Source organism: Panulirus ornatus, chromosome 25, assembly GCF_036320965.1.
Source record: "Panulirus ornatus isolate Po-2019 chromosome 25, ASM3632096v1, whole genome shotgun sequence".
NCBI lineage: Eukaryota > Metazoa > Arthropoda > Malacostraca > Decapoda > Palinuridae > Panulirus > Panulirus ornatus.
In genome coordinates, this window is record NC_092248.1 from 8,298,444 (window position 1) to 8,310,280 (window position 11,837).

Here is an 11,837-nt window from a genome sequence, read left to right on the forward strand (position 1 = left end):
AAACAATAATGTGCAAAATATCACATGCAAAGTATCATATGTATGAATGTTATAAAATACAAACCATTTCTTAACTTAAACCTCCTTAATTGCTATATTTCCCGTTCAATATTTTCAATTCAGCTTCTCTTTGAACTCATGCCACATATCATGTTATGGACAAAATCTTTACGCCATTTTCCCCATATGCTTTAATTAAATTGATTTCGATTTGTTGAATCTGATTTACAACTGACTAGGCTGCACTTCCACCTCTAACTCCATCACACATGTCATTATTTCAAACCTATAATGCATATCATTACCTCTTACACTTACTCTACCTACGACTTCAGTCTTTTTAAGACTCAATTTGCTTCGCAAGTTCAACCTTACTTCAACAATATCCCACTAAATAAATCGAAACATTAAGTACTTTTCCTCCATTATTGTTCATGTGTAATTTATATACTTACACTGCGAGAAGCTTACCAAGTGTCTCACTCTTCTTTGCTAAGCCTTGAATTGTATCAAGTACAATTCTGACAGGGGTGTCTTTCTTCTACATGTGAAATGGAACTCTATGAATACAATATTGATAGGACTAAAAAACATCTTACTGTAAAAAACATTTTCATGAATGACTTACTGTTATCTTTGACCCTTGCAAGTTGTTAATCCTTTTCATGTGCTTCCTGAACTCTGGCCCATGACTGTCACGGTAGTTCAGGCCTTCAGTCACATGCAAGTAAGCATGGATCATCTCATGCTGAAATAAAAGAAATTACATCCTTATGCAGGGCACTAAAATCATTATGGGTAAATAGTGCACTCCTCTCTCACAGTTGTGATGGTAAAGACAACAACCATATGGAGACTGCAAAAATGCATTCTGGTTTTTGGTTCTTGCTTCAGAACTTCCCCTTGTTAAGCTCTTCATATTCTACACTTTTTCTTTGTTCAACAACCCCAACAGGCCAATCCCTTGCCTTGTATTTCACCCTCCAAACCAATTTCTTACATATTTGCTTCTCCCTAAGACCATTTTCTTACAAAGAGGTTCTCCTTCAGCCCATTCCTTTGTCTCATGGTTAATGCTATGGACCATTCCGAAGCCTACCCATACCTACATTGTACTATTCTGTTACCAAACAGTGACCCTTCAAACTGTTCCCTTGTCTAGCCATGCACTCTTATCTTTATTTTCATCTTTTATTATACTTAGTCGCTGTCTCCTGCATTAGCAAGGTAGCACAAGGAAACAGACAAAAGAATGGCCCAACCCACCCAAATACACATGTATATACATAAACGCCCACACACGCACATATACATATCTACACATTTCAACATATACATACACAGATATACACATAAATACACAGGTACATATTCATACTTGCTGCGAGGTAGCGCTAGGAAAAGACAAGAGAGGCCACATTCGTTCACACTCAGTCTCTACCTGTCATGTGTAATGCACCAAAACCACACCTCCCTTTCCACATCCAGGCCCCACAAAACTTCCCATGATTTACCCCAGATGCTTCACATGCCCTGGTTCAGTCCAATTACAGCACATCCACCCTGGTATACCACATCGTTCCAATTCACTCTATTCCTTGCACGCCTTTCACCCTCCTGTATGTTCAGGCCCTGATCGCTCAAAATCTTTTTCACTCCATCCTTCCACCTCCAATTTGGTCTCCCATTTCTCAATCCCTTCACCTTTGACACATATACCCTCTTTGTCAATCTTTCCTCACTCATTCTCTCCATGCGACCAAACCATTTCAATACACCCTCTCCTGTTCTCTCAACCACTCTTTTTAGTACCAAACATATCTCTTACCCTTTCATTACTTACTCGATCAAACCACATCACACCACATATTGTCCTCAAACACTTCATTTCCAACACATCCACCCTCCTTCGCACAACCCTATCTATAGCCTATGCCTTGCAGCCATAAGACATTGTTGGAACAACTATTCCTTCAAACACCCATTTTTGCTCTCCGAGATAATGATCTCACCTTCCACATATTCTTCAACACTCAAGAACCTTTGCCCCCTCACCCACCCTGTGACTCACTTCCGCTTCCATGGTTCCATCCACTGCTAAATCCACTTCCAGATATCTAAAACACTTTCCTTCCTTCAGTTTTTCTCCATTCAAACTTACCTCCCAATTTACTTGACCCTCAACCCTACTGAACCTAATAACCTTGCACTTATTCACATTTACTCTCAGCTTTCTTCTTTCACACACTTTACCAAACTCAGTCACCAACTTCTGCAGTTTCTCACCCAAATCAGCCACAAGTGCTGTAACATCAGCAAACAACAACTGACTCACTTCCCAAGCCCTCTCATCCACAACAGACTGCATACTTGCCCCTCTTTCCAAAACTCTTGCATTCACCTCCCTAATAACCCCATCCATAAACAAATGAAACAACATTGGAAACATCATGCACCCCTGCCACAAACTGACATTCACTGGGAACCAATCACTTTCCTCTCTTCCTACTCATACACACGCCTTACAACCTTGATAAAAACTTTTCAATGCTTCTAGCAACTTACCTTCCACGCCATATATTCTTAATACCTTCCACAGAGCATCTCTATTAACTCTCAATTGCCTTCTCCAGATTCATAAAAGCTACATACAAATCCATCTGTTTTTCTAAGTACTTCTGACATATGTTCTTCAAAGCAAATACCTGATCCAAACATCCTCTACCACTTCTGAAACCACACTGCTCTTTCTCAATCTTATGCTCTGTACATGCCTTTACCCTCTCAATCAGTACCCTCCCATATAATTTCCCAGGAATACTCAACAAACTTGTACCTCTGTAATTTTAACACTCACCTTTATCCCCTTTGCTTTGTACAATGGCACTATGCATGCATTCTGCCAATCCTCAGGCACTTCACCATGAACCATAGATACAGTGAATATCCTTGCCAATCAGTCAACAACAACAGTCACCCCCTTTTTTAATAAATTCCACTGCAATACCATTCAAACCAGCTGTCTTACCAGCTTTCATCTATCTATCTATCTATCTATATATCTAATGCCCGTTCCCTCCAGGAACTCCCTTGCATACACCATTCCATGCACTCTTCTACTATTTCTCTCCCTCCAGTATTCCTCCACCCTATTTGCCCATGTAACAGGTGGTCTTCCACTCACCAATCCCTTCAACTGTACTATCATACACTCTCCTTGTAAAATCCATCTTGTATTCTTTACACATGCCCAAACCACCTTTCAAAGTATTATGTTTCACCCATTCTACCATCCCAAAACTAATTCCCTTTGCATTCTCTGCAATACCACATCTTGCATACACTCTTTCATTTCTTTCTTCATTCCATCTAGTCAAACCACCTTTTTCTTACCAAAAGCTCCTACTTAAAACTGTTTCCTTACCCGTTAACTACCTCATACCATAGCTGCATCATTTCCTTAACCACTTTATACAACAGGCAGACAAACATGTACCATTGTATTATTCAACTAGAACAATGACTGACTTAGAATAGAATGCCTACATCTCCAAAGAAGTCTGCAATCACTCTTTTAACTCCATACAGACATGAATCCAGTTCACATCCTCAAGTCACCTTGAATGGACAGTTTCTCCCACCAATAATTCTACGCATCACTTCAACACACACGATATTGGCACTAAATTTGCACCAGAAAAGGAAACCATCAACATCTCATTCAAATAATTCATCCAAACCACTTTAAACTATGCTCACTTACTTGGTCTTTCCAACTTCTCACAAGTGAATATAACAGCTGCAAACCATACAAAACAGTGCACTCAAAACAATCACTGGCTGCCTAGCAACCAAAAACACTTTACACCTCCTCAATAAACAAAGTTCCTCCCAATATAGAACCACCTCAACTGGCTCAGTACCAAATTCTATGCAATAACACAAGACCTCTCCCACCCAAAACACTCTAAACCTGACCAACAATCAGTTAGCAGAGATAAAAAGCTTTACCCATTCCTCACATTTCAGAATCCTCTACTTACTGATTCCCCCAGCCTCAACAAATATAACAATAATTAAACACATATACATTGAAATAACTTGACAAGCATTACCTAACTGACTATCAAAGTCAGTTTTAAACTCCATCCCACTAGAAATACACCCATCAGAAACTACACTCCCAAATCAAACAAGTTTCACTCTTCCACCAACACTATGTACATCAACACTACAAATACAGTTTCAACATATCCCAAGACCCTTCATGTCCACTATGCAAGTATCATAAAAAAATTGCTTGACTACCCTGCACTCTCTGCACAGAGATGGACAAACATCACAACACTTTATGGCCTGTGGTCCCAACTGATGTATGTGACCAGCTTCCTGAATGCTGCAGGAGCCACATAAGGTCAAGAATAAGTACAAATTTATTTCATGCCTTTGAAGCACAATATGAAAAACACTCTCAACAGTTTAACAGTGAGGCAAGATAGTCATAAATAAATAAAAATATTAATCTACCTTATACCCTGTGAGCAGACAGCAGTGACTGAGAAGGCAAAGGCATGTACAGAGCAAATGACTGGAGAAAAAAGAGATTATAAAATATGGTTTCAGGAGAGGTATTAGGTGTGTGTGCCAAGAGTATGCTTTAAAGAATTTGTGTAAGAAAACTAGGATAAAATGAGTGACTTGTGTGGCATTTATAGATTGTAAACTTTGAAGAATTTGTGTGGGAAATACTAGGACTGGGTGAGTAACTTGCGTGGCACATATAGATCTGGAAAAAGCACATAATATGGTTGATATAGATCCCTTATGAAAGGTACTACGAAAAGAATAGTAGAGTCGCAATCACTGTCCCTGGTGTGCATCCCATATCAATTAATTGCTAATCAGTGATAGTCTTTGGAGATCTAATTATGGTGATAATGATTCAGTGAGCACTAGGAAAAGTTCTTTGTGTATAAGTAATCCATTGGCAATGGTAGAGAAGAGATGATGATGTATGAATCAGCAGATGTTATCAAACATGTGATAAGCTGACCTTGCACAGCATGCCCAATTCAAATATCTGTGCAGCATGAACTCTAAAATATATTTACCTGGTTTTTCTTTTTCCTTTTCTAACCTCTCTTGACATCTATTAAATGATAAACTTAAGATATTGTTTTGAATTTGCTGATAAACTTCAGTCCTGGGTACCCCATCAAAATTCAGGACAAAGCCATTTTGGGGTTAATATACAACCAAGAGAAATATAAAATATGCATTGAACAACTACTGAAACATTTAAATGGAAACTTGTTGTATGAACGAGAAAGGAAAACCTGATATAAGGTTGAACTTAATTCCAGATGAAAATTGAAATGCTAATTATGTAATGAGTATGGCAATGGAGAGAAACAGTCACATTCATTTTGCAAGACATGCAGTGATGACTAAAAGCAGCCCTGCCTTTCAGTAAAACATTGATTTTAAGTATTCATAGCTTGATGCACTATGGTAGGAAAAACGATTAGTTATTCAAAAAAATTGTGAAAGTAACAATTCCAAATGCTCCATTTGTAGTTCATTAACTTCTTTTAAGTTTTTCTGGCTATGTCTACATGGATAAGTATCAGCATTTAATAAAAAATCCAACTGCAAACATTTCTATAGTCTTTTTCAAGAGGTGTAATGGTTAAAATCTTTTAACAGATAAAGGTATTACTTAATACCCACCAGAAGTGTGTTAACTGTGTCACTGTAAGGCCTCTGAGACAAAAGTGGCTGACTAAGGCGAATGGTGCAGGATGAATATGAACGTCCCCTCACTCGATAAGCTGTCTTTCCGGCACATCTGTAATATACAGATACAAGGCGTTACTAGATTCTACCTGCATGTATTAACACCGTGAGTAAAAAGTCACCTTTGGCAAAGGTTTTGCTCTTGTCATCGGATGAGTAGGAGTAATAAAGGCATGTTAACAGGAAAAGTATAGTTAAGGGAGCTGAAGAGGGTGACATGATATAGTTTGGACAGGTGGAGAGAAAGAGTGACAAGTTGACAATGATGGTATATCTCAGAAGTGGACGGAACATGGGGGAGACCAAATTGCACATGGAAGGTCAGGGTGAATAAGGTTTTGAACACACATGAGGGTGTAATGTGTGTACAGGGGAAAGTGAATTGGTGAGTTTTGATATACAGGGGCAATGTTCTGTCAATGACTAAACTAGGGCATACGAACTAACCTAGGAAAACCAGGGAAAGGTCTATGGGGCCTCATTGTGGAAAGAGAAAATATAGTTTTGGTTTGTTACACATAACAACTAGAGATTGGATGTGATGGAATGCGGCCATTTCTTTGTCTGTTCCTTGCACTATCACACTAATGTGGGAAACAGCTAACAAGAAAAATCTTTGCTAAGGCTGTCAATACTGTATTTTGTCCATCACAATATTAAGGAAAACTTCTATTTCTCGACAAGGTTGAAAAATATATTTCTGCCTCTGCAGCCGTCATCAGCATTCAACTGGAATTTTTAAAGGTTTCACATTTCTGAAGAATGTGTATCATACATAACTTTTAGTGAGTTCATGAGATTTTTCTGTATTGCTTTTTTTCAAGTGTGTAATACACCAAAACTGAGAGCCCAATTACGGTAAGAACATAAAACACCAGCTTATTGCAATACAGAAGCCAACCCATGCCATCATAGAAAACTGAGAAAGTGACTTCACTATTAACATAATATGATGCACTGGAGCTTCAAGTAATAAAGTTCCAATTTGGCTTTCCTCTGCTGGATGGGTGTTTCTGTCTCAGGATGATGTGAAATATTTGTGTTTAAGTTTTTTTTATTGAAAATGTTGTTCAGTTCAGAAAGAATGATTCAATAAATAGTCTGTAGGAATAGGTTGGCATGATTTTTTCTTCTCAACTCTAGGTGTAGATATACCGTACATCAGTCAGCTCAATGACAGAGAAGCTACAGCTCAGCGGCTTGTATACATGAGCTGCCATTGAATGTTTTCCATACTGAATACAAAAGTGTGAAATTAAAAACTAAACAATTTCCAACTCAAAGCCACAGAAGTCAAATATACTAAGATAAAATAAAGTACTTAGCATGTATAGGATAGCAATATCAGACATCTGTGACTCTGGTTGGTTTCTACCAGGGGAAAATCCTATCATCTAATATCTACAAAAATTAAATGTAATCATTATAAGAATAATGACAATAAATTTGTACCTCTCAGTAATTTCTTAATGTATCATTGTGTTGGATAAGCTTGGCACATTGTAGTTTGATTAGCACAAGCATATCTGTACGAACTTTGTGATGCAACACAAGTGAGAGGATACTAATACCAATTACATTACTTTCATATGCAAATGAATTATTAAAGTTTTACAAATGCAATAATATGAGCTTTCATAGGATGACTGTCTCTTTGATTACTGGAAGAAGTATTTTAAAACAGAATCCTGTGACTTCTTTGAATGCAACATTTCAAAAAGTGCTCATCAATTTCAGATACGTCTTATCACTAATATGTGTCAAATGGCAAAATGTGTAACTGCAAGTCTTAACTCACAATGTCATTCTGGGACTCCAGCTAAGCTTGACTCTGTCAAGTTTACCCCAGAAGTATTTCTTGTTGAAGGAGTTGAACAAGTTCCATATTCCTTGATGCTCCATCCTTCAAACCTGTATTGCCTCTACTGGGATTTTGCAGGTGTTCAGAGGTGATTTATCTGAAATATGAATAACTTGTTACCAAGATTAACAAGAGTTAATAAAAAAATATGCTAATGGTAAAACTAGCTTCTGCTTGTGTGTGTATTTGTTAAACTATCAACTTCACCTGGAATACAAGTAGCACACATTTATTCATAATTATGTACTATAATAATAACAAAAAAAAAATCCCCTCTAACAATCTATTTTTGTAAGATAAAAAGAGCAAAACAATATGGCTATCAAATGCAACTTTCCAAAGCTGAATGTCTAATTATAAAGTTTTCAGATGAGATCTCATTACTGTGTCCATTCACTTCTTAATACTGACAAAAATTGGTAAATTCTTAAACTTTACATTCACCTTGACAGCAATGCAGGAGCTAAGATAGCTTTTTCATGTGTCAGGATGGTTGTACAAAGTATGAATTCTCACCAATTAATTCAATAGGACCTCGTACCTGGATGTGGAAAGTGACACCTGATAACCGGATGTTTATCCAGCATAAAAAGCTCATACTATATTAATGTATTCTCCATCCAATATATTATCAATGCTTAATAAAATAAAGCATAGTAAACATTTAGATTTCAAGCTTCACTAATGTAAATCTCTACCTTCCATATCCTCTACATAAATCTGATGTTCTCCCAACATATTTATAGACGATAAGCACCAAAAAATAGCAACTTTATACTCATGATATTTACTAAGTTTACCAAAACTCTCATCTTAAGATAGCTTACCTTTCTGAGCAAGATGTCTTAGGACATCAAATTCACAGAACCTCTTCTGACTTTAAGCCTCCTGTGTCAATCTCCAAGTCAGCTCATCTTGTGTTTAACCTGGATGCTGTTGGATGTGAGGCTAACTGGATTTTAAACCTATCAACTGCCAGAGTCATTCTGGTGATCAATGTCATTTCAACCTAAAGAAATCTTAAACATTCAACTTTGTTTTTCAAGATAATTCTAACACCATAAGTCACAGCATAAATGGTCTTTCAAGATACTAAAAGGTTGGTTTTTGGGCTTCAGGCCCACCAACTGCCAGAGTAATTAACACTGTCGATATCAGAGTTGTTATCACCATCCATAACACTTCTAACACATCAATCAAATACTTAAACTAATCTTTTTTTTTTTTCATCATATACAACACTCACTAAAAACATGGCCCATATGCATAGAAATGGCTGGTTGGTTGTTTGGGCTAAAGGCCTATTCAAATAACTGCCAGGGTCATTAAGGTCGTCAACGTCAAAATGATAAATCTAAAATTTTAACGCCTTCTCAAGGTGTTATAAAATAATTCTTAGAGCATTTACACCCTCAATAAATACTGGCTCAGGAGCAGATATGATCTCTGTCCTGATGTACTGTTGCAGTTATCTTCCCAAATCACTCCATGTGTCTAATGACAGGTCAAAGAAATGAGAACTTCAACAGATTTTAGAATAGTCTTGATTATCTCGCTGCTTGAGCCTAAGTCTGAGACTTGTCTAATCTAATGCTACACAACTCAAACGTCTGGGACTGTCAACTACCAATTCAAGCACAAAACTACTCTGCACAGCTTTTCCTCCTTAATGTACTTTACTTTAGGCTGACTTATTACTTCACGGGTGAAGTTTTCCATCTGTTTTCCCCACACGATTAGAATGTCAATTATTTTTAGTTTCTTTCCATTTCGTTTGGCACTGCTGGTTCTAGTAAACACTTTTCTAAATATTTCTCACTAAACTTGTCTTACCATTACACCGGCACTGATATATTTAAAGCCAGAGGAACGTCATTATCAAAAATGTGGGCTTTCACTGTTAGTAAACAAGAACACTAAACAAGATTGCTCACGGGATCACATGGATGGGAAGTGATGATACCAAGACATGAAAGCTCCGCCTTACGGTATAAGACGCGGTGCAACATGACACATCATCTGGCGACTAACGTGAGAACTAAATCGGTTTGAAAGAAAATAAGAACTAGATCAGTTTTTAAAGAAAATAAGAACTAGGTCAGTTTTAAAGAAAATAAGAGCTAGATCAGTTTTAAAGAAAATAAGAACTAGAATTGTTTTAAAGAAAATGTTAGGCAAATGAAAACGTAAGCATTGTTGGGAAAAAATAATTTGAAGTTTATAAAGCTTCACAAGGGTAGTATCTATTTTTTTTTTCACATAAATCACAACCATAAGTAAATATTTGTGATGTTATTTACTGATATAAGTACTTACGAAATGTGTAGATATCCGTGATGTACCGGTTAGCATTCCTTACCATACCGACTTCCAAGGGCTACCCATGGTCGAGCGGATGGGTTTGAATCAAGAGTATATGCCTTACCCGAGTAAAGACATCAGCCTCTTAACGATTTCAGCATTCCTTAACAATCTAGGATTAATTGACTAACTTATTCCAGATCTAATCAGGGATGTTTACATAGGCAAACCAATCTTCATAGCAAGATCATATAGTGCTAATGTATAAAGGCAAAAGGGAAGCAGGTAAGTGTTGGAATTACTCTACAGGTACAAGAATGTTGAGCGTACCTTGTAAGTTGTATGGACGAGTGGTGCTTGTAAGCACAGAGCATCAGACTGGGAAGGAACAATGTGATTCAAGAAATAGCAATGTGTGGATCAGTTACTTGCTTTGAAGGCGCGTGAGACATTTGAAAGATTTGTGTGTGGTATTTACGGATCAAGAAAATGCATAAGATAGAGTGGAGAGATGCTTGTATAAGGTGCTACAAATATATGGTGTTTCAAGAAAGCTGTTTGCAGAGTTTCTATCTTTTTATCATCAGAAAAAGGCGCGTGTGCAAGGTAAATAGGATGATGACCAATTCCATGTTAAGGTGGATCTGAGGCAGAGCTGTGCGATGTCACGTGACCATGCTTGTAAAATGCCTTTGGGTGGGATGGGAAGTGGGGTAAAAGGAAGTCTTGGAGAAAAAAAGTGGGTAGGCAATCTGCTTGGGGTAGGTGGGGTTGAGGCGTCAGTTGCTTGCTTATGATACGAAGATTCAAGTGGGCAATTACATAAGATGGTTTCTGACTTTGGGATTGTATGCATGAAGAAAGTTGAAAGTAAATGTGAATGAAAACTTTATAAAATTTTTAGCAGTGAAGAGGTCTTGGAGGAAGTGAAGTGTTTTAGACACCTGGGATACGTGGTTGTGGTAGCAAATGGACCCATGAAAGGTACAGAGACAGAGTAGGCAACGGAGAAAAGGTCTTGGGTGCAACGGAAAACACATGGAAATTGTTGTGTCCTTAAGGGTAAAGATAGGTATGTTTGATGGTATAGTAGTCTCGTCAGTACCCAATGTATGTTAGATGGGGGTCTTATAATAATAATATATAAGTGCAGGATGAATGCGATGGAAATAAAAGGTTTGAACACTAAGTGGTTTAAGGTGGTTAACACTGAGGTGTAGTAAAAAGAAGTATGCATGAGAGCTGAAGAGGGTAAGCTGAAATGGTTTAGACCTATGGAAAAGAGAAAAAAAGATGACAGAAGGTAAGCCTGTCCGAGGTGGAGGGAACAAGAAAAGGGAGAAACATGTAGGAGTGCGAAGTGTGCAAGGGATATAGCAAAGTGGAGTGATGTGGTTTACAGGGGACAATGTGCTCTTGATTGGTAGAATCAGGGAAAGTGAAGTGGTTGGGGGTAAACCAGAGATCAGTGGAGCCTGATCGTGGACAAGGGGATCAGATTTCTGACAGATGGTGGATGTGAGCAATGCTAATTTTCACCAATATACCCTAAACTTCCTCTGCTACATCCTTCCTTCTTGGTCTTCCTCCCCACTTTTGACATCTGGATCATCTTATGTTCTTTGTTTATCCTATCCATGATGACTGTGTTGCCAGTGTTAACTGATGCGTTGGACACTGTGATTTTCTTCTCATACTCTAAAAGCTTTGCAATTACTTCGTGCCTTCACTAATACGTACAATCCTTTACCTTCTAAAAATAATTACTTTCCACCTTAAAAATTCCTTAAATTACAGTAACTTAGTTCAAATTCCTTTTCCTCTTCATGATTCAATCAGATCCTGACCTTAATTGCAGGACCACTGGAAAAACGATACA

At 37.7% G+C, this 11,837-nt stretch overlaps 1 protein-coding gene across 4 annotated transcripts in view; it reads right to left on the minus strand.

Moving 5' to 3' along the window:
* The window catches only part of LOC139757229 (uncharacterized), a 15,015-nt gene extending 5,334 nt beyond the window's left edge, over positions 1–9,681 (minus strand). The window contains exons 1-5 of one of the 4 annotated variants that reach the window (XM_071677452.1): positions 9,592–9,664; positions 8,485–8,666; positions 7,595–7,754; positions 5,731–5,848; positions 629–748 (exon numbers count right to left, since the gene is read on the minus strand). In XM_071677452.1, the coding sequence (XP_071533553.1) occupies positions 629–748; positions 5,731–5,848; positions 7,595–7,698 (342 nt within the window). In that variant the 5' untranslated portion in view covers positions 7,699–7,754; positions 8,485–8,666; positions 9,592–9,664. Of the gene's footprint in view, positions 1–628; positions 749–5,730; positions 5,849–7,594; positions 7,755–8,484; positions 8,667–9,490 lie in introns of those variants that run through there. The other 3 variants (XM_071677451.1, XM_071677453.1, XM_071677455.1) reach the window with 3 other exon arrangements.
* Between the last annotated feature and the right edge of the window lie 2,156 nt (positions 9,682–11,837).